This window comes from Rhinatrema bivittatum, chromosome 5, assembly GCF_901001135.1.
Source record: "Rhinatrema bivittatum chromosome 5, aRhiBiv1.1, whole genome shotgun sequence".
Lineage (NCBI taxonomy): Eukaryota > Metazoa > Chordata > Amphibia > Gymnophiona > Rhinatrematidae > Rhinatrema > Rhinatrema bivittatum.
This window is the reverse complement of record NC_042619.1, coordinates 118,344,160-118,366,756: the sequence shown is the minus strand read 5'-3', so window position 1 is coordinate 118,366,756 and position 22,597 is coordinate 118,344,160. Positions and strand designations below refer to the sequence as shown.

Sequence of the window (22,597 nt, the reverse complement as noted above, 5' to 3'; positions counted from 1 at the left end):
AGATGGTTATTTACAGTTTGAAATACTACTATCATGTTCCCTCTCAGCCATCTCTTTTCCAAGCTGAAGAGCCCTATCATGCATAGCCTCTCATCATGGGAGAGATGCTCCATCCCTTTTATCATTTATCACTCTCCTCTGCACTTTTTCTAGTTCCACTGTTTTTTCTCTCCAGTTTCTTCTGCCTTTCTCCCCACCCCAAAGTTCCCTCTCTCTACCCCCCCCCCCCCCCCCACTCTTCCATCACGAATCATGGTTGCAGCCACCCCCACGTCAGCATGTTGCTTTGGCTTGAGAATACCTGTGGTGGGGAAGAAAAGAAAAATGGTGGTGTGATAGGGAGTAGGGCGATGGTAGGCTTACGGATGTCCATGGTTCTGCGGCAAGTGTTCAGTTTTGCACCAATTGCTGTAGCCGTGGAACTGGGGAAGACTGGTCTGTGTGTGCAACATTACAATGGGTTTCTCTTCAGCTCGGGATTGCTAGAACTCTGCCTTGAAAGCCAAACATCACCTCCTCCCCCCCCCCCCCCCCCCCCCCCCTTTGAGAAGCAGTTAAAAGGAACAAGTGTATCAGGGCAGTGATAAATTAAAAACATTAACTGAAGTAACATAGTAGCCTGAAAAAGTCTTAATTCAAGAACAAAACATTGCTTATTGATCTGAGAAGGAAGGATAAGACTCTTTTTTTTTTTTTTTTTTTATACTGGCGTTGCCTGGATCACAATAAAATAGATTTCACCTTTTGTTGCAGTGATTTCCAAACTGTGCCCCAGAGACCCTGAGCCAAATCTTAGTTTAGAATTTTGGTTAGCCATTAATAAATCTGGGTCATAGATTGAAGCTATACAAATGTATTTTATGAATTTTAATTTGCATATCCTTAAAAATCTGATCTGGTTGAGGGTCTGGAGGACCAGTTTGGGAATCGCTGATTTATTGAGATGAGGAACTCCATTTCTGAGGTGCAGTTCCTTCCGCAGCCAATCATTTTGGATTTGCTGCACATACTCCAGAAATTTTATATATTGTCTTGCCTTCCAGATGCAACTGATGTTTGAAAGCAGGGGAATTTCCTCCGTGTCCCATGGTGCCACTTCCCAGTGCTGCTGGCTTCCTTTTTTTGCTTAGGGTGGATCTGAAAAGGAAATGAGTTTTGTCTGTGTGGCCCCAAAATAAAGCAAATGTAGCTCTCTCTGGTAGGAGATTAAAATAGAGTTAGGAAGTGAAAGAAGTAAAGAGATGTGAAATGAATGGGAAGGGAATGAGAGAAAAGTGGGAAGATGAATTGAGAGAGTGATAGAAAAGGAGAAGGGCATGTGGGAGACAGGAGGGGAAAAAAGGAGCAGGAGAGAAGGAATGAGTGGCAGCGTGAAGGGAGAAACATGATGGGAGGGAGTGAAGGAGAATTGAAAGAGTGAAAGAGCTGGAAAGATCCCCCAATTACCACCAGACTCCCACTCAAGATGTAAGTGCTCACTCCATTTACCCATTACTTGGCACTATTACACTCCTGCACGACACGGAGTTCTACCTCTGTCCTTGTGTTTAGTATAAGATGATATAGAAGTTAGGGGTGTGCATTCGGCCCCTACATATTGGCAATCCGCAATGGATATGGCCATATTCATTGTATTCGTGGGGAAGCGAAACGTATCGAGATTCCCCCACGAATACACGAATCTTCGCTGAATTATTCGGCCGCCTAAAGAAACCAATTTAAACAAACCCCTCGCCTTCCTGACCCCCCCCCCCCCCAAGACTTACCAAACCTCCCTGGTGGTCCACTGGGGGGTCCGGGAGCCATCCCCTGCACTCACACCCTCGGTGCCGGTTTCAAAATGGCGCCGATAGCCTTTGACCTACTATGTCACAGGGGCTACCGGTGCCATTGGTCAGCCCCTGTCACATGGCCATCGGCACCATCTTGTGCTCCTACCATGTGACAGGGGCTGACCAATGGCACCGGTAGCCCCTGTGACATAGTATGGGCAAAGGGTATCGGCGCCATTTTGATTACTGGCAGCCAACGCTCCGAGTGCAGGAGGTCGCACCCGGACCCCCGCTGGACTTTTGGCAAGTCTTGTGGGGGTCAGGAGGGTCCCCCAAGGCTGGCCAAAAGTCCCTGGTGGTCCAGCGGGGGTCCGGGAGCGACCTCCTGCACTTGGACCGTTGGCTGCCAGTAATCAAAACGGCGCAGATAGCCTTTGCTCATACTATGTCACAGGGGCTACCGATGCCATTGGTCAGCCCCTGTCACATGGTAGGAGCACAAGATGGTACCGATGGCCATGTGACAGGGGCTGACCAATGGCACCGGTAGCCCCTGTGACATAGTAGGTCAAAGGCTATCGGCACCATTTTGAAACCGGCACAGAGGGTGTGAGTACAGGGGATGGCTCCCGGACCCCCTGCTAGACCACCAGGGAGTTTTGGTAAGTCTTGGGGGGGGATCAGGAGGGTGGGGGGTTGTAGTTAATTTTAATTTTAGCGGGGAAACGAATAGAAATTGACGTAGTAACGTATCGGGGCGACATACGGCCGAATGCAACGTATCTGCCCCTGACGAATCCGAATCCCGAATGCAACGTATGGCGTCCCTCTGCATATCCCTAATAGAAGTGTACTGACTGGTTGCATCTAGCTGAAAACCTTCCTTAGATTGCAAATTGAATAAGGTTAGTGTTCACAGTCTGGCTCCCAGTTATCACTTTCTGCATATCCAAAGTTAGCAGCAATAGGATGAGGAGATTATTGAAGGTGAGAGCCGAGGACTGTTGGCAGCTAAGTTGCATGGGGATTGGAAAGCCCAGTTCTCCTGTGCCTGCCTTAGCCATTGCACCAGTGGTCCATCATTTCCAAGAGCGCACTGCAGCTCAGCAGACTCTGTAAAGAAGCCAATTTTCAGTAAGTAACGGAAAAGAACATAGGTACTCTGAGTTCCCCGTACGTACCAGGATCAGTCCAAACTGTGGGTTATGTCCCCCTTCACTGATCCATGGTACTACAGGAATGAAAATTAGCAGGTAAGGAAATAATTTTCTTCTAGTTTTCAAAAAAAAACCTACTACATGGTTTCAAGGAAAAATCACCCACGTAAACCTAAACTATACACACATTTCATTTTCAGTCTCCTCCCAACCCCCATGGTCCCCCTAAAATGCCTACATTAAAAGTGACTATTGCAACCTCATCTGTTTTTAGCTGCTAAGCAGTGGAGCAGTTTTCGAGAAAGGGATGTAACCTACTAACTCTTCACTTAACCAGCTGGATCACTTTAAAAAAAAAATTGTTCTAGAAAATTACTAAGTTGAAATACCTGATTCATCCTTGGCTATGCCCAAAGAATTTGTCACGTTTTTTTGCAGATGGACGTTTCTTCTTTGCTACACCAATGGACTCTCTGTTCCTGTTACTGTATTACCTGATGAAGGCTGAGAAAGAGGTACGGTGTGCATGTTGCCCATACTGGCATTAGGAGCAGTGTAGTATGTGATATTTTATTACTTGAGTGTGGTTTATGAGGAAGACATGCTTTCTGTGTATCATTTTAATTATTTAATGTAGTCATTGTTAGTGATCTTTTTTTGCATTAATTAAAATCTGACAGATCTCAGAAATTGTAGCCATTTTTGTTTAGTTGCCTGGTTATTGCATATAGTAGATAAGGTCTGGAAGTTTTTCCCTTGTCTCTTTACTAAAATGAATAGAATATTGTGTGGGTTTAATTTAGATTGGACCCTCTAATACATTTCTGGTGCACATCTTCTACTAATATGCCTTTTTTGAATTTGTTTATATTCAGTCACAGGTGGGGGGTACTTTGTTATTAATGCAGCTGTGCATGTACTTATATTTGAATGAGTGAGGGAATGTGTGATACTAAAAAAAAGGATTACCCTAAAGTTTTTACTAGACCTGCCTATTAAATCTCTTTTATATGTATTTGCAGTTGATTATAAAAACTCTTAATAACCACCTCTAGGTGATGTACAAAGTAATCACACAAAATAAAACATTTATACAGAATAGTAAAATAAAAATACTAATCTGTAATCAAATAACTTTTAAAACATTAAAAATAGAAAAGGAAAACGGAACACCGCATACAAAATGTAAAATCTATAGCAAAATTTATATAAAAGCCTAAGTGAAAGAAAAAAGCCTTTTGAGGAACCTCAGTAAATTTGTTTTCTAAACAAAGCTCAGAAGGAAGTGTGTTCCATAAGAATGGTGATGTGCACGAAAAAGCCCAGATTCTGGTATAGACTGTAAAAGCCTGAGAAGAAGGGATACACAGACAGAAATTATCTTTGGATCTCCAAATTAATAACCAGGGACATAAATCCACAGCTTTTCCAGAAGATAACTTGTACCTACACTATGCAGAACTTTTAAAATCAAATAAATAACTTTAAATCAGGTCCTAAAAATTGCAGGAAGCCAATGAAGGTTAGCCATAACAGGAAAATATGGACCCTAAAACCAGAACTGGAGATCAGCAGTGCTGCGGCATTCTGCAACCGCTGGAAATATAGAGGGCCCAGCAGTGAAGAATTGTAATAGTCCAGTCATGATAAAAGCAAGGACTGCACAGCTAAACCGTTGCAAATTCATAAGAAAAGGTTTAATAAACTTGACCAGACAAAACCAAACTAATATGTTGCTCAAAAATCACCTTGGGGTCCAAAATAACTCCCACACTTCTAACAAAAGGTTTTATCACTAAAGGAGTCCCATCCACAACAACACAGGTACTTGAGATGTAACTATCTAGACTTACACGTGTGAGAACTTACTAGCATGCTGCAAAGTAACAGGTCGATACAGTAAAGTGTGCTCCGTCGGAGCGCACTGTCAGCCTGCTCTGGACGCGTGTTTTCCCTTACCCCTTATTCAGTAAGGGGAGGAAAACACGCGGCCCACCCGTGGCACCTAATAGCGCCCTCAACATGCAAATGCATGTTGATGGCCCTATTAGGTATGCGCGCGGGATCCAGTAAGTAAAATGTGCAGCCAAGCCGCACATTTTACTCTAAGAAATTAGCGCCGACGCTAATTTTTTCCGGCGCCAGGAAAGTGCACAGAAAAGCAGTAAAAACTGCTTTTCTGTGCACCCTCCGACTTAATATCATAGCGATATTAAGTCGGAGGTCCCCAAAAGTAAAAAAAAATAAAAAAAAAAAATAATAAAAATTTGAATTGGGCCCGCGGCTGTCGGGCCGAAAACCGGATGCTCAATTTTGCCGGCGTCCGGTTTCCGAGCCCGTGGCTGTCAGCGGGCTCGAGAACAGACGCCGGCAAAATTGAACGTCGGCTGTCAAACCCGCTGACAGCCGCCGCTCCTGACAAAAAGGAGGCGCTAGGGACGCGCTAGTGTCCCTAGCGCCTCCTTTTCCCCGTTTTTCCCGCGTCACCTCATTTAAATACTGAATCGCCCGCACCAGCGAAGGACTGGTGCGCGCGCCGGGAGAGCGGGCGTTCGTCCGCTCTCCCGCGGTCTTACAGTATCGACCTGTAAATGTTGATAATTCTGGATGTTAGCACATTCTAACCAAAGACGAACACAAGGAACTTTGCAGGCACAACAGTCATAGTAGAAATGGTGATAGAGCAGGTTAGACGTCGCATTTTAAATAAATATCACCATTGCTGTCCAGTTATAATCAGATTAGTTGAACTTTTGACGGAAGTCTCTTCCCTATTCTAGAGCACTAACTACTGTGCCACACCTGCTCCCAAGTATGTGCAAACAGGGTTATCAAACTGTTTCGGTTGGATTAAATAACCATGCTCAAAGAGTAAGGCTGTTGCACTGGATTGATCTAGTATTCTTAAGAAAATCCGACCTTAGGTTCTACCTGTGATGAATATAAACAGGGGAGGTTTTTGTGCTTAGTCATGGACAGCAGCAGTATTTATCCTTTTGCATTTTTCAGCAAGGAAAGTTTCAGCCAGTGGATCAAGTTGTGGTAGATGAGGAGTTTCCATCCTCCAGCATATTGTTGCAGTGCACACAAGCAATGCGGTCGCTTCATCATGTGACAACGGAAAAAGGTATTCCGCCTTTTAGAAACTGCATTTGTGATCTGGAAACCCAAGGACCTCCTTGTGTCTGGCAAAAGTAAAAAGACCTTTGGTTGGGCCTGTACTCCATGTGCAAGTTTTTTTATTCTGCTCACATCCTGACCTTGTCTTTGAAAGATTTGCTGGCTGTTGGGGGACCTGTGGTCCATATGTTGATGATCATGGCCAGTAGTGTATCAAAACAGCTGTGCTAGCTGGTCTGAGCAGTAAGATTTCACCCTCACACCTGATGCACATTCTTGTGTGTCACGTCTTCTCTGTTCCTATCCACTGGGAATAAAATGCCTGGGTTAGGTTTGTGTTTTTTGTTTTTTTTAAATGCTATAAATGGCATATTTTCTTTATATCCCTTTGCAAAAATAGTTTGGTCCTTGAGTCTCTGTGGCCATTCATCTAATAACAGAACAAGTTTGTCTGGGCATGAATACCTATAAAGTCTAGATATTTCAGTATAAAAGGGGCATTATTTTCTTTAAAGTGGGTATAAATATTCTCATACAGTGCCTTGCTCTCCCAAGTGGCAGATGTGAATCGGTTATTTACTCTCAGACAGTAGAAAGACTAGGGGGCACTCCATGAAGTTAGCATGGGGCACATTTAAAACTAATCGGAGGAAGTTCTTTTTTACTCATCGCACAATTAAACTCTGGAATTTGTTGCCAAAGGATGTGGTTAGTGCAGTTAGTATAGCTGTGTTTAAAAAAGGATTGGATAAGTTCTTGGAGGAGAAGTCCATTACCTGCTATCAAGTTCACTTAGAGAATAGCCACTGCCATTAGCAATGGTAACATGGAATAGACTTAGTTTTTGGGTACTTGCCAGGTTCTTATGGCCTGGATTGGCCACTGTTGGAAACAGGATGCTGGGCTTGATGGACCCTTGGTCTGACCCAGTATGGCATTTTCTTATGTTCTTATGCATCATGATGAAAGGTGCTATAAATTCAAGATTTTCCATCCCATGTTAACTTGCTGATGTATAATTTTTTTTTTTTTTAAAGTTTAGTTCCTCACTCTTACCCTTTTTTATTCCAGAAATAGGCAATAAGAAATTCTACAAGTACAGCAAAGAGAAAACACTGAAATGGTTGAAGAAAAAAGTAATACATTTGTTATACCTCTCTCCTAATGTGCAAAACTCTCTCCTGCTTAACATTCTCCAAAGCCTCATGGAGCCCAGGGCCACTGTTCTGCTGCTGAACAATTGGTGACTACTTAAGTGTTTGCCACATGGACCAGTAAAAATTAATTGAGGTCATTATTCAAAGGCATTTATCCTGATAACGTTTGAGTTATCCAGATAAGTGCCAAGTTTTGACTATCGTTGGCGCGTATCCAGATAAGTCATTGGATAAAATTTATTCAGATAAGTGAGAGGATTTTAGGGGTGTTCCAGGGCGGCGGCATTAGCCAAATAACTTACCTGGCTAACTCTGATATTCTAATTAGCCGAGTTATTTGGCTTACTCCATGTCCGAGATCAGAGTTAGTTTTTCAAGAACATGTTCCCAGATGACATTAACCTTAGACAGCTACATTCAAAGAATATAAATCAAGTATTCTCATCGGTACAAATCCCTGTACAGCTGCATTAATGCATTTTTTTTCAGTTAAGCGCTGAGCAGGAAATAAAATAAATATATATATATATATAGATATATATCAAGTGGGCCTGGTGACCTGATCTCCCACCTGAGTGAGCCAGATATTGGGTCTGCCAGCTGAATCTCCTCCTTCCCTCCTCAACTTCACCTTCCAAAGATCAAGGAATAGTACTACATGTAGAATACAGTGAATTGCCATCCCTTCCGCCTCTCTCCTCAATTTAGTGCAAAACACCTTCAGTCTACTTCTTTTCATCACCCTAATCTTCTGCCACACCCAACACCCTCCAAAACCCTCTGTGGTGCTGGGATTTGCATACACCTAACCAGCTTCCAAACATAGGGGTCAATATTGTACGTTCACATTGGCAAGTATTATCATTACACAAAGTGTTTAATACTATTCCAAGATTTGCATTCTCAAGAGGTCAGAACATCAGAGATTTGGTTGTTAGATCCTCTTTTGATTCAACATGAGAAAAATTAGGACCCGGAGGATACAGTGGTTGTGGGAAATGAGATGTGTGCCCAAACCGTGGTAGGGAGTCAATGGAAACCATCTAATTCGGAAGATGTATTGAATCTATGTGGATCAATATCATGTAACTCAGAACGGGTCATATATGTAATACAGTATCCGTGCAATTTGATATATGTACGAGGTTAATTGAGCATAGGAGCTGTATCAAGACTTCTAAACTTACAGCGCCCTTGGTACAACACTGTATACAGAAAAATCATAAGTTTGCAGATCTGAAATGGTTAATTTTGGAACAATTGCGCAAAGGGGGAAGGAGGGGGTGATATGCAGTCTCACTTGAACATTTTTGGATATTCACATTAAATACAGTGGATCCCCGAGGACTAAATGAGAAAATCAATTGGTATTCTTTGATCTAATGGTGGTTTGCTACAAAATATACATTTGTTTTGTGAAGTATTACTGACACGTAACGTTTTGAGAACGATTCTAATAACTTTGCCAAATTCGACCTGATAGGGAACTTCTATCAGATGGCAGTAAGGGAAGTAGGACCTGCTGGAAGACCTTTGTTTGGATTTGAATAAGGAAAATCGGATGTGTTGGAGAACTTTCATTTCAATAGGGAAAAGAGGAACTCAATCTTGTTTGAAAAATTTCAAGAAGATTAACTTGTGTTCTCTAAGAATGTGCTTGTGTTCACAATTAAAATGTTATTTAATACACTTATAATTCTATAATAGTGCTATTTTGAAGTTCTATTATTCATTTGCAACATTTAGTGATGATGTTGAGTTGAAAGTCACTACCTGATAGAGGACTGCGGATAAAAATTTGTCACTTCTGGGAAGTGTATAAAGAGCTCCTCTTTGCCGCCATGTTTTTGAATTGCGATTTTGAAGTCAGTTCGCGTAAGAAAAATGAGAAGATAGCCGTCATTGAGCTGATACAACATTTCTCCTTTGTAAAGATTAAAAGAAAAGGATTCCCCCGAGGCAGAGCTCTGTGTTCGAAACATGATCATGTTTGGGTTCGACTATTGATAGCTGTACAAAGATGAGTATTTACCATTTTTGAAATGAGCATCTATTTTGGAGTTTGTTACCATATGGAGAAATTACTTTTAAAAAAAATTTAGAAAATTGTTTTAATACAAAAAATTGATGAAAATAGAGACCTATTACTAATTTTGAGTTTGATTGACACACAGACTCGTGAAGTGTGGGTCCTACATAAATAATGCTAACCGGCCATAGAAAAACAGAACACATCACACCTGTCTTAAAAACACTTCACTGGTTACCGATTGACAGAAGGATTGAGTTCAAAGTACTCTCCATATTACACAAGTCAATTTATGGAAAATAAGTTGAATGACTAAATGCTGTAATCCAAATATACACCTCACAACGCAACACAAGATCATCAAATAAAGCATTACTATCAATACCCACAATCGCTTCTGCCAGACTTACCTCAGTAAGGGAAGAGCGGTCTCTCTAGCCAGGACCCAAGCCTATGGAATACTCTACCAGAAAACTTACGGAAACAGAGCAACTTAAAACTGTTTAGAAAACTCCTAAAAACTTGGCTTTTCGAGCAAACATATAGAGATGGCATAGGATAAGACCCATTACCACTAGTACATATCCACAAGCTCCCAAACTCTCCACCTAATTAACATGGACTATTACACATGATTCACCTTGGTCTAAGGCAATGACAAATAATAATTAATGCGCTTACAACTTATAGAGGTTCTAATAACAATTAACTATGTATCCAAATTTTTATCTAATCTCCTCATATGATGATCCTATAATAATACATATTTTTCTGTTATGTTAATAGTTCAATATTTCTACGAATAACTATTTCCCTGTACGTACCCGGATCAGTCCAGACACCTGGGTAGTGACTCCGCACCAGCAGATGGAGACAGAGCAAGACCTGTCGGGCTCCCTACATATAGTAAGGCGCCACCCACAGCCCCTCAGTCTTTCTCTGTCTCCAGCAGATGGGGCAGGTCCACCCACAGTCTCTGGGATCCCTGGGGTAGCTGGTATAGTTAGTCAGGGAAACTTTTACAAAAGAATCTTTAAAAAAAAAAAAAAAAAAAGATCTTTTAAGAAGAAAAGGCTCCCGTCGGTGGAAGCTTCCCAGGGGGGTTGGGAAGGTCCTGAAGGGCCATCTTCCCCCTGGTTGAGGCCGCTGCTGAGGGTCGAGGACCCGGCCTTCACTGGCAGCAGCGTCGGGGGTGACACCGGGGAGCCCGGTTCACTCACCCCCGCTGGAGCAGACGGTTTCAGGACCCGGGCCAGCGGCATCAGTAAAAAAAAAAAAAAAAAGGTTTTTGTGTTGCAGCACTGGTTTCTTGCCGCGCCGTCTCTCTCTCGCTATCTCCGCGATCGCGTCGTTCGCCGGGGGAGGTGTTAAATTTTAATTTGTGCTTTACCTTTACTTCGGCCGGTTCGGAAGCGGCGCTTGGGGATGCCGAGGGGAGCGGCATGCCGCGCGCGCGAAGGGGTCTGCGCGAATTGCGTGACCGGAGGCGAGGGGTCATCGGAGGTCGGTCGGGGGGGCCGTCATTGTGCGAACCGCTCGCCGCCGCGCAGACGGAGGGACCGGGCTTCAGATCAGTTCCCGTTCAGCACGGGAACGGCGGCCATCTTGCAGACAGTCAGGGAAGCCACGAGGCGGGCCTGTATTGGCGGCCAGCCTCCTTTATCACCGCAGCCTCGGGACCCCGGGGGGGATGCCCCGGGGGGGCCTGGGTTGGGGGACCTCAGTGTGGAGGACGTTTCCTCGGACACGGAGGATTCTTTTTCAGCTGATTTTCGTTTGTTGCTCCGCAAGTTAGTCAAGTACAAAAAGTCCAGGAAGAAGCCGGGGAAGTCTAAGGCCTCAGGGGGCAGGGAGGATTGCTCTCGGCCCCAGAAGAGGGCGGCCTGGGATCGGGCGCTGAAGGACCCTCCGAGGGAAAAGCGTCCTATGCGGGGAGCCCAGCAGGACTCGAGCTCGGAGTCTACCGCCTCCTCGGAGGAGGACACGGTCGCAGGGGTCCCTGGGGGGCCTGAGGGGCCCGATGAAGAGGGACCAGCTCAGCCGGGAGCCGGCAAAGGAGCACAGGCGACGGATGGAGATGATCCTAAGGTCGTGCACCTGTTTAGGAGGGAGGAGCTGTCCCCCCCTCATTCCGGCCATCCTCCAGGAGCTCGGTGTTGAGGCCCTACCGGTGGAGTCCCATCAGGGAGCAAATATGGATCCGGTGCTACTGGGCCTTGCCGGCCCGCCGGTGGCTTTTCCGTTCCACTTCTCAGCTTCCGATATCCTTTTTCGTGAATGGGATACCCCGGAACTAGGCCTGAAGGTGAGTAAGGCCATGGACAAGTTGTATCCTCTGCCAGAGGAAGTGTTGGAACTTCTTCGCCTCCCTCGTGTGGATGCAGCGGTGTCGGCGGTAACAAAGAGGTCCACCATCCCAGTCACGGGGGCCACAGCACTCAAGGATATCCAAGATTTTTATTTTTTATTTATTTATTTAAGTTTTTCTATACCGGCATTCGCGATAAAAATCGCATCATGTCGGTTTACAATTAACAAGTAGATAGGGAACAAAAGGCAATAAATAACATTGATCTAAGTAATAATAATAATAAAATAATAGTAATAGTAGTAAAAAACGTTAAACAAGAGAAGGCTAAGGAATGCAGTTACAATAAAACAAGGGAGTAATATAACTTGGATCAGAGAAAAGAAGCAGGGGTTTAAATATATATAACATATATGTCAGTCAATGTGCTTATAGCGTTGAAGAATTGCCCTTATGAGGTAGGGATATTAATTATTATGATTAAGGCAAAGTCTGAGCGAATAGGTAATAATGGAATAGGTTTAGTTTAGTTCAGGAAAGGCTTTCGTGAATAGCCACGTTTTAAGTCTTTTCCTAAATGTAGGAAGGCAGGGTTCCTGTCGCAAATCTGGTGGGATGGAGTTCCACAATGTTGGTCCAGCAGTGGAGAAAGCCCTGTCTCTGGCGGTTATGTGCCTCATAGATTTGGCGGGTGGTACTTGTAGGGTTTCTCTATAGGATTCTCTGATTGGTCTTTTGGACGTGAATTTTTTGAGAGGAATTTGAAGGGTGAGCTGAGAGTGTTGATGTATAGCTTTGTAAATAATGGTTATGGACTTATATATGATTCTGTAATGAATTGGCAGCCAGTGCAGATCTTTGAGGATTGGTGATATGTGGTCTCTTCTCCGTGTGTTAGTTAATATTCTAGCAGCCGTGTTTTGGACCATCTGAAGGGGTTTGGTGTGAGATGATGGAAGACCTAATAGCAAAGAGTTGCAGTAATCTAGTTTCGAAAAAATTATTGATTGTAGAATAGTTCTGTAGTCATGAAAATGGAAGAGTGGTCTTATTCTTTTTAAGACTTGGATTTTATAGAAGCAGTCCTTAGTAGTTTGATTTATGAATGCTTTTAGGTTTAACCTATTATCCATGATAGCTCCCAAGTTTCTTACTTGTGGAGTTTGTAAATTGGGTGGAGGGTTTGTGTCGATGTTACTGTTTTCAGATGAAATTAGGAGGAGTTCGCTTTTTGAAGAGTTTAGTATTAGATTAAGGTTTGAGAGGAGTCCATCAATTTTTTGAAGACAGGTTTCCCAGAATTCTAGAGTTTTGGTGTATGATTCCTTGACGGGGATGACTATCTGGACGTCATCTGCATACAGAAAGTGTTTAAGGTTTAAGTTGGTTAGCAGTTGGCAAAGAGGGAGCAGGTAGATATTGAAGAGCGTTGGTGAAAGGGAGGAGCCCTGTGGAACTCCCGTAGATGAAGAGTAGTGTTGAGATTCTTTGTTGTGAATTTTGACTTTGTATTTTCTGTTCCCTAAGAACGATTTGAACCATGATAGTGCTGTTCCTGTTATTCCGATGTTTGCTAATTGGATTAGTAGGGTGGAGTGGTTAACCGTGTCAAAGGCGGCTGAGAGGTCCAGGAGGATCAGTAGATAAGTGTGACCTTTGTCCAGGCCCATGATGAGGTAGTCGGTCAGTGAAATTAGTAGTGATTCGGTGCTTAAAGCTTTTCTGAAGCCATATTGAGATGGGAACAGAATTTTATGTTCTTCGAGGTAGTCGGAGAGTCTGGAGTTAACTAATTTTTCCATTACCTTAGCTATGAAAGGGAGATTGGATATAGGACGGAAATTGGTAGGATCATTAGGATTTAAGTTGGGTTTTTTTAAGAGCGGTTTGATGGATGCAATTTTCAGGTTGTCCGGGTAGATTCCTTGTGCTAGAGAACAGTTAGTAATGTCTGTCAGAGCATTGGAGATTGTGTCTGGTATTAGCAGGAGAAGTTTGGATGGGATGTGGTCTAAAGGGTGAGATGAAGGTTTCATTTTCTTCAGTGTAGACAGTATTTCAGAATTAGTGATGGGTTCGAAGGATTGTAGAGTAATGTCTTTGTTGTGGTGGAAGTATGTGTTGGGTGGTGTTGAAGTGTTGGTTCTCAGCTGTGTTATTAGGTTGGAGATCTTGTTGCTAAAGAAGAGGGCCAACTCCTCTGCTTTTTCTTGTGCTAGGTTGGCAGGGATGTCAGGAGTCATGGTTTGCGTTAAATTAGATACATAGGCAAAGAGGGCTTTGGAATCAAAGATAGGAAGCTGGAGGTACAACTCAAGAAGGTCTTCGAGGTATCCGCCCTGGGGGTCCGGGCGGCCATTTGCAGTAATTTTGTGCTCCGGGCTGGGCTGCGCTGGGCCCAGAATCTACAGGCGAATGCAGGTCTGTCTGATGGGGAGTCATCACAGGCGGATCACCTGGAGGCGGTGATCGCTTACAGTGCGGATGCGATGCATGATCTGCTGCGGACATCGGCTAGAGCCATGGTGTCCGCGGTCTCGGCGCACCGCCTCCTCTGGTTAAGAAACTGGGCGGCGGATGGGTCGTCCAAGGCTCACCTGGGCTCATTGCCTTTTAAAGGGAAGCTATTATTCGGCAAACAGCTGGACGACCTGATGCAGTTCCTCGGGGAGAACAAGGCTTTTAAGCTACCAGAGGACAGGCCCAGGCCTAGAACCTCCTTTTCAGCAAGAAGTCGTTTCCGAGGAAACAGACGGCAGCAGCCACAGAGATCATCCGGATCAGGGCCTTCCTACCGGTCCGGCTCTACCAGGTCCTCTTCATGGTCTGTCCTTTCGAGGGAAGAAGTTCGGGAGGTCTGGAGGTGCCTCGTCGGGACCGGGTCCCAAGTCGGCCCAATGATGCGAGGATGGTCCATTCCTCGCTGCAGCCTCTGGATCTCGTGCCAAACGTGGGAGCGAGGCTAGCATTGTTTTTCGAGGAATGGGCCAAGATAACTTCGGACCAGTGGGTCCACAGCGTGATAAGACACGGTTACGCTTTAGATTTTGCACGTTGGCCAGCGGACAAGTTCCTAGTCTCTCCATGCAAAGGGTTAGCAAAGAGCGCGGCGGTAAGAGCAACCCTCCGGCGCTTGGAAACTCTGGGCACCATTACCCCCGTACCTCCGGGACAGCATTGCCGGGGGAGGTACTCCATTTACTTCGTGGTTTCGACCCATTTTAGACTTAAAAGGGGTCAACAGGTGTCTTCGCGTTCCACGTTTCAAAATGGAAACGATTCGCTCGGTGGTGGCCGCGGTTCGGCCGGGCGAGTTCCTAGCATCTCTGGACTTGACGGAGGTGTACCTGCACATCGGGATCCAACGAGCCCATCACAAATTCTTGAGGTTTTGCATCCTGGGCAGACACTATCAGTTCAGGGCTCTCCCCTTCGGACTCGCCACAGCCCCGCGCACCTTTACCAAAGTCATGGTGGTGGTGGCTGCCCAGCTCAGGAGAGAAGGTCTTTTGGTACACCCGTACTTGGACGATTGGCTCATCCGGGCCAAATCTGAAGTCGCGTGCCGGCAGGCGATTTCCAGGGTGGTGCAGCTGTTGCGGTCCCTCGGCTGGGTGATCAATCTCGCCAAAAGTCGATTGGAGCCTACCCAGCGGTTGGAATATCTGGGGGCCCTGTTCGACACGGAGAGGGGCAAGGTCTCCCTATCCCACGAGAGGGTGGTCAAGTTGCAGGGGCAGGTGAGGCGCCTGTTGTCACTGCAGTGTCCACTAGTGTGCGATTACCTGATGGTCTTGGGATCTATGGCCTCAACGCTCGCCTTGGTTCCCTGGGCTTTTGCTCATCTGCGACCATTGCAATCAGCCTTACTCTCCCGCTGGAAACCGGCATCGGAAGAATTTTATCATCCGCTTCCGCTCACAGACCGGGCCAGGACAAGCCTGAAGTGGTGGCTCTTTTCCAACCACTTGACATGCGGAGTCTCCCTGCTCCTGCCCAGCTGAACAGTGGTTACAACGGACACCAGTCTCTCTGGCTGGGGAGCGGTCTGTCGGGGACGCTCGGTCCAGGGGCAGTGGTCCAGACAGCAGTCGCGGTGGTCCATCAACCGGTTGGAGACCAGAGCCGTAGCACTGGCGTTGCAAGCCTTCCGCCCGTGGATACAGGGACAGGCGGTCCGGGTGCTGTCCGACAATGCGACCACGGTGGCCTACATCAATCGACAAGGCGGGACAAGAAGCCAACAGGTGGTGGAGGAAGCGAGCCGTCTGATGCGCTGGGCGGAACAGAATCTCAGCAGCATCGCGGCGTCCTACATCGCCGGAGTAGACAACATCCAAGCGGACTTCCTCAGCCGACATCGTCTGGATCCAGGAGAATGGGAATTGCCGGACGTAGCGTATCGCCTCATCTGCGACAGGTGGGGACGACCACGCATGGATCTAATGGCCACCGCCCTGAACACAAAGGCTCCGCGGTTTTTCAGTCGGCGCAGGGAGCGAGGGGCGGAAGGTGTCGACGCGTTGGTGCTCCCCTGGCCCACGGACGTGCTGCTGTATGTCTTCCCTCCTTGGCCCCTGATAGGCATGGTGCTTCGCCGGATAGAGGTGCATCCATCGGAGGTGATCTTGGTGGCGCCGGAGTGGCCAAGGCGGCCATGGTTCGCAGATCTGCTACAGCTGGCGACGGAACCTCCTATTCTGTTTCGCGGGGACGAGATTCTTCTTCATCAAGGACCCGTTTGTTTGGAGGATGCGGATCACTTCTGTCTCGCGGCATGGCTTTTGAGAGGACTCGTCTAAAGGATACTCAGATGCGGTGGAGGCTACCTTGTTGAGAGCTCGGAAACAGTCTACGTCCTTAGCCTATGTTCGGGTTTGGGTGGTTTTTGAGGACTGGTGCAGATCTCGCAAGGTGGACCCTATCCTACCGTCGGTGCCTGAGGTCCTTGCTTTTCTCCAGGAAGGTCTTTCTAAAGGACTGTCGTGTAATACTCTTAGGGTTCAGGTGGCTGCTCTTGGGTGTCTCAGAGGAAAGATCCAGGGTGTGTCCTTGGCACTCCATCCAGATGTGGCGCGCTTTCTCCAGGGGGCTAAACACTTGCGCCCGCCGGTACGGAACCCTTGTCCGTCCTGGAACCTGAACTGGGTCCTGTCAGCTCTCTGTGCAGCGCCGTTTGAGCCTCTGAAATGGGCGACGCTGAAGGACCTTACATTGAAGACGGTTTTTTTCTGGTCGCGATTGCGTCAGCTAGACGAGTCTCGGAGTTACAGGCTCTGTCCTGTAGAGAACCCTTTTTGCGTATATCGGATTCTGGGGTTTCCTTGCGAACGGTGCCGTCCTTTCTGCCAAAGGTGGTATCGGCTTTCCACATGAATCAGTCAGTTGAGCTTCCTGCTTTTCCGAGTAGGGACCAGCCTGATAAGGGTTCAAAGGAGTTGAGAAAACTCGATGTTCGCAGGGTCCTCCTCCGGTACCTGGAGGTGACGAATCCTTTCCGAGTTTCAGACCACCTGTTTGTCTTGTGCTCTGGATCTCGGAGGGGTGCGGCTGCCTCTCAGGCCACGATTGCGCGTTGGCTTAAGGAGGCTATTGGATCGGCGTATCTTTTGCGGGGCAAATCGGCTCCCAGGGGTCTCTGGGCTCATTCGACTCGTTCTCACGCTACGTCGTGGGCGGAGGCCTCTCAGGTGTCTCCGCAAGAGATCTGCAGGGCGGCGACGTGGAAGTCGCTGCATACGTTTTCTAGACATCACCAGCTTGATGTCCAGGCGGCTGATGCTAAGGGGTTTGGGGAGAGTGTTCTGCGTGCGGGACTCTCTGCTCCCACCCTTGGACATTAGCTCTGGTACATCCCAGGTGTCTGGACTGATCCAGGTACGTACAGGGAAAGGAAAATTAGTTTCTTACCTGATAATTTTCGTTCCTGTAGTACCACGGATCAGTCCAGGCTCCCGCCCGTATGTTCTGTTTGCAGATTGCACTGAAGCGACAGAGAGTCCGCTCGGTTGGATTCTAGTTCGCTTTATTCAAGTTCGGAAGCATGCCGTTCGCCTTTGGTTCTGGCAGTTCTCCAGTTGGAGGTGTAGTTGAATTGGCCTGTTCTGAAGGTCGTGTTATAGTTAGTTAGTCGGGCACTGCATTTGCTTTGACATTACGTAAGACTGAGGGGCTGTGGGTGGCGCCTTACTATATGTAGGGAGACCGACAGGTCTTGCTCTGTCTCCATCTGCTGGTGCGGAGTCACTACCCAGGAGTCTGGACTGATCCGTGGTACTACAGGAACGAAAATTATCAGGTAAGAAACTAATTTTCCTTTCATTGATCTACCTATAATGTTGTTCAAATTATATCCTTCCTAAGTTTTACTGTTGTAATGTAATCAGTTACAATATAAACAGTTTTTCTGTTAATGTAAACAGTTATTTCTGTAAACCGTTGTGAAGGCTTGCTCCAAACAACGGTATATAAAAATAAAATAAATATTACATGCATTTATGTATTGAATGTGGCTATTTTGAAGTTGTTGAATTATATACCAGTAGACTGAGTTGTGTTTGGGTGACTATTAATTGTCTCTGGAATACATATATTGTAGTTGGGCAGATTTTGTGATTTTTACACAGTAAACATGGTATATCATTTTCTCAAAGTTGCTGATCAACGCCACTCGAGGAAGAGGACAGAAATGCATTAATGCAGCTTTACATAATTTTGAACTGATAAGTCTCGATTCATGCCTGTGGTGGACAGAATTTCCCGTATGTTCAGTGCAGTCTGTAAAATGCTCTCCCTCCATGATAGCCACCCCCTACCAGGTGCTGAACCTCTATGAAGTCAGAGCTACTGAGGTTTTAAAGTTCCTCTTGTCCCAGTTGTTGTGCTGCTGCACACTGCTCTTTGTCTACCTCTAGTGTTGCAATCATATGCTAGCCATTTGAAACATGTATTAAATTTCACTGCATGGTGTCATCATGTGCAGCTTTCATGTACATTCAAATGAAGAGCAGAAATGGAGGGCATCTTTGAGGCTGAACTAATGCACTTGTAAATACATAACTTAATGCTGGTGCCTCCTTCTCTGGCTTCCTACAGGTTGAACAGACTGTTAAAGCGTTAAAAAACAGTAATATTTGTGTAGGTGGAGCTGTGCATTCGGCCACATTCATCAGAAGTAAACAAGTCTCAGATGTGACAGAAGGTAAGAAAATTAGATACAAATAGTTCTCTGTAAACCGGTGTGATGTGTATTACTAGAACGCCGGTATATAAAAACTAATAAATAAATAAATCCTGTACCAGGATTTTCAAAATACTCAGCTGTTCTTCTAAGAGTCCTGTGTGCTGAAGATACCTCCTCATAAATACAGAATAAGAGAGAAACTTAATGTGGTCTGATCCAGATATAAATCCTAAACTGGCCTGATTATTTTGTAGACATTACAGGGGCTAATTTTCAAAGCATTTAGAATCCTAACTAATGAAGTGAGGCTCCCTTTTGAAAACTTACCGGGACTGAATTGCCTACGTTTTAGAATCCTAGTTTTATTAGAGTCCTAAAAATTGGGTGGCTACCGTGGCAGAGTTGGGGCAGGAAAGCAATGTTTGGAGCTTAGCACTGATTTTCAGAGCTAGGTACTGATTAGGATCCTAAATCTAAGCAAACAAATAGCGGGCCTAAATCTAGGATCCCAAACTTGGCTGAAAATAGGCCGCTAACTGAGGACCCTAAGTGTAGGAGCTCAAATTTAGGCGCTTGGCTGTTTTTAAATAACCGCCCCACAATCTTTGAATCGCATACAAATAGTGTTCCGTTTCTCAGCCCCTGTCACTCCTGCCTCCTCCCAGCTCCTCACCACACATGCACACACACACACACATTACTTGTTTGGATTTGGTGATGGTGAGAGCAATACAATCAAAATAAACTGATTAGCCACAGTTAACGGATTAAGCCAGTATAGCAGTATTCTGTGTATTTTGACCCCACTGTTTCCATCTCCTCATGGGTTTTTTTTTATATGGCTCCTGGACTTCTGTTTTTCCTCCATGCATGTCATACAGAAGTAAGGGACCTTAACGAGCAAAAAGCAATGCGAGGCCAGCAGTCTCAAATCAGTCTTATCAGGGCCCACAAAACTGGGTTGAAACCCAGAGGTGATGTGCCTCAGCCTTAGATAGTAAGGAAAACATCTGTACCTACCTTCAAAGAGCAGAACTCTGAGGGATTTGGTCTCCTGAGAAAATGTCCCTTCCAGTTCTTGGCCATCAAACTTCCAAGGGTTGCGTTTGGTCAGGGCTGCAGCACCTCATTGCTGGCCCCAGTTATGTGGCCCATCAAAAGAAGCAGAGATTTGCAGGCCCAGAAGAGGTTGGGAAATGGGGAGGATGGGGAAGGGGGTTCTTGGTGGCAACATTCCCTCTGCATCTCTCACAATTCTTGCTTTTTTTTTTTTTTTTGTGCTTTCATTCTAGTGATTTTATGAATGGGGGTTTGTTTTGATTCTTGTCCCTATTTATTACAGAGGGCTATACACGATATGCCCATGGGTTAGTATCAGAGTACATTCCTGAAGATCTGAGTGCAGACTTGTCAAAATACTTAGGGTAAGTATTACTAAGAGACTATCTTCTTTTTGAATTTTTCTTTTCAAAACACTGGTGAAAAATAAAACAAGCAAATTCATCCAGTATAATTTATCTAGTGGACATTTATTTTCCATCTTTATTGGAAGAAACTTAAAACCTAGTGGTCTGATTGTTTGGATGAGTACATTTTAATTTTGGCCTATGTGAAAAAGTAAAAACGTGGGGTAAGTCGTGCATGGTTGTATTTATACTAATGAAAAGGACTGGGTGGATTATTAAATTTTATTTCAGGGAGTCACGTGACATGTTAGAGGGGTAAGGCGTGTTCTTGCTGGGCTCCGTGTTACCTCCTTCCAGAGAAGTTCCAGTTTTTGCTTTTATTCTATTTCTTTGGTGCTCAGTTTGGTGGCTCTGTACTGCTCTTGGCTATTAACCTGGGCGCCTTGTTCTTGGTTTTATGGCTGCAAAACCACAACGCCGAGGTATGGAGAAAGCGAAACAGGCGGATCCTAAAATGGCAGTGATATCAAGCGCACCCCCGTCTTCCACAGCCCAAGACATAAAGGTAACCAAGGTTTTTGAGGCGCTTGTGGCTGCTCTCGATGTGAAATTTGATAAGCTATATTAGAAATTTGAAGTTCCCTGTAATTACCCAGATCAGTCCAGACTACCGGATTTTGCCTCCCTTCCAGCAGATGAAAGCAAGGTTTTACTGACACTGCCATATAACCTAGTGTGCCACTTGCAGTCCCTCAATATTGCTCTGTCTCCACTAGATGGTAGAGGTTCAAAACCTGCAGTTTGTGCCAAGTTTAAAAAAAAAAAAAAAAAAAAGGATAGGAGAAGTTGGTGAATTCATCCCAGAAGATCGGTAGGTCCTGGTGAGGCCATCCCTCCTGGTCTTGAGGTGGACGAGCCGGGGGTTGGGGACCCTTAGTTTGCTCAGTCCTTTCGTCGCTGGAGGCTAAAAGCTGGAAGAGCCAGTTCCATCTCCTCCAGAAGGGACAGCGGAGCCTGCTGCCACTCTTCAGTACAGGGAAGTGTTTCTGTTCTAACTTTTGATTCAAGTTTACCAAAAAAAAAAAAAAAAGGAAGGACATTCAGGGTTGTTTGTTTTTGTCTTCCTGCAGCTTGGCGGTAGAGAGGGGCTGACACCAATAGGGCTCAGTTTTTGCGGGCTCTTAGAGTTTTCCCTCAGGCGACCAACTCCCAGTCGGGATGATCAGCAGCATGCCACGTGGCAGTAAAGGTGCAGTGTGTGGAGAGTTATGGGTGTGGCTCTCCCAAAACGGCCTCTGCCTCTGCTGCCTCTCGGGGGGGGGGGAGGACAGTTCGGGATCGTTCATAGGGGTGTCCGAGTGGCAACGCGGGTCTGGGAGGCCCCTGTCTGCGCCACGGGAAGTGTTGGACCCATTACCGGTCAGCGTGAGAATGTTGGCCATCTTGGCTTCCTTTGCGGCTGCTACTGAGGCCATGGAGGGGAAGGGGGTGATTTCACTCCGCCTTTGTCTCCAGCCAATCTGAGGCCCGGAGGGCCCATTTGGGGTGGAAGATTACCTTCTAGGGGAGGCTTCAGATGATTCTTCCATTTTTTTCAGCAGATTTTGTGCTGCTATTGCACAAGGCATATTTGCCCGGAAAGACGCTGGATGAAAGGGGTTCAAGCCTGAGGTTTTGTATGGGTCCACAGCTCAAGAGGAGATCTAGGATCTCAGGGTTTTCGGGGGCTACCAGGGTTTGGCGAATCCTTGGGGTACCCTCGCACTGCTTTGTGGTGGACGATTTTTCGGATGTTTTGGGAAGTCAGGATAAGCACATAAGAAATTGCCATGCTGGGTCAGACCAAGGGTCCATCAAGCCCAGCATCCTGTTTCCAACAGAGGCCAAACCAGGCCACAAGAACCTGGCAAGATCATCCCATGCTACTGATGCCAGTAATAGCAGAGGCCATTCCCTAAATCCATCTTTATTAATAGCAGTCAATGGACTTTTCGAAGAACTTATCCAAACCTTTTTTAAACCCAGATACACTAACTGCACTAACCACATCCTCTGGCAACAAATTCCAGAGTCTAAGTGTGCATTGAGTGAAAGAATTTTCTCAGATTAGTCTTAAATGTGCTACTTGCTAACCTCATGAAGTGCCCCCTAGACCTTCTATTATCTGAAAGTGTAAATAACTGATTCACTTCTACTCATTCAAGACCTCTCATTATTTTAAAGACCTATCATCATATCCCACCTCAGCCATCTCTCTTCTCCAAGCTGAACAACCCTAACCTCTTCAGCCTTTCCTCAGAGGGAAAGGCTGAAGGCTGTCCATCTGCTTTATCATTTTGGTTGCCCTTCTCTGTACCTTCACCATCACAAGTATATATTTTTAGATGTGGCGACCAGAATTGTATACAGTTTAAGGTGCGGTCTCACCATGGAGCAATACAGTGGCTTTGATATTTTACGTTTTG

At 45.7% G+C, this 22,597-nt stretch overlaps 2 protein-coding genes across 5 annotated transcripts in view; both read left to right on the top strand.

Moving 5' to 3' along the window:
• The window catches only part of RNASEH2B (ribonuclease H2 subunit B), a 76,380-nt gene that overhangs the window by 17,105 nt on the left and 36,678 nt on the right, over nt 1-22,597 (top strand). For 2 of the 4 annotated variants that reach the window (XR_003856923.1, XR_003856924.1), the window contains exons 4-9: nt 3,368-3,444; nt 5,939-6,056; nt 7,121-7,185; nt 18,639-18,744; nt 20,069-20,150; nt 20,534-20,697. Coding sequence is in view for 2 of the 4 variants with exons in the window: in XM_029602817.1 (XP_029458677.1) it covers nt 3,368-3,444; nt 5,939-6,056; nt 7,121-7,185; nt 18,639-18,744; nt 20,069-20,150 (448 nt within the window). In the remaining 2 variants the exon portion in view is untranslated. The remainder of the gene's footprint in view (nt 1-3,367; nt 3,445-5,938; nt 6,057-7,120; nt 7,186-18,638; nt 18,745-20,068; nt 20,151-20,533; nt 20,698-22,597) is intronic. The other 2 variants (XM_029602817.1, XM_029602816.1) reach the window with 1 other exon arrangement.
• LOC115092175 (lamina-associated polypeptide 2, isoforms alpha/zeta-like) lies at nt 9,248-18,632 on the top strand. The gene is made up of 2 exons (XM_029602815.1): nt 9,248-11,688; nt 13,836-18,632. Exons 1-2 carry the CDS (start codon nt 11,256-11,258, stop codon nt 14,507-14,509), a joined length of 1,107 nt encoding a protein of 368 aa, XP_029458675.1. The 5' UTR covers nt 9,248-11,255; the 3' UTR covers nt 14,510-18,632.

Bases quoted from the DNA above. Each gene is read 5' to 3' on its own strand.
- LOC115092175 (XM_029602815.1), top strand. From the start codon at position 11,256: ATGAAGAGGGACCAGCTCAGCCGGGAGCCGGCAAAGGAGCACAGGCGA. The intron at 11,689-13,835 runs ATTTTTATTTTT...TTGGAATCAAAG, and splicing joins AGCACTCAAGGATATCCAAG to ATAGGAAGCTGGAGGTACAA.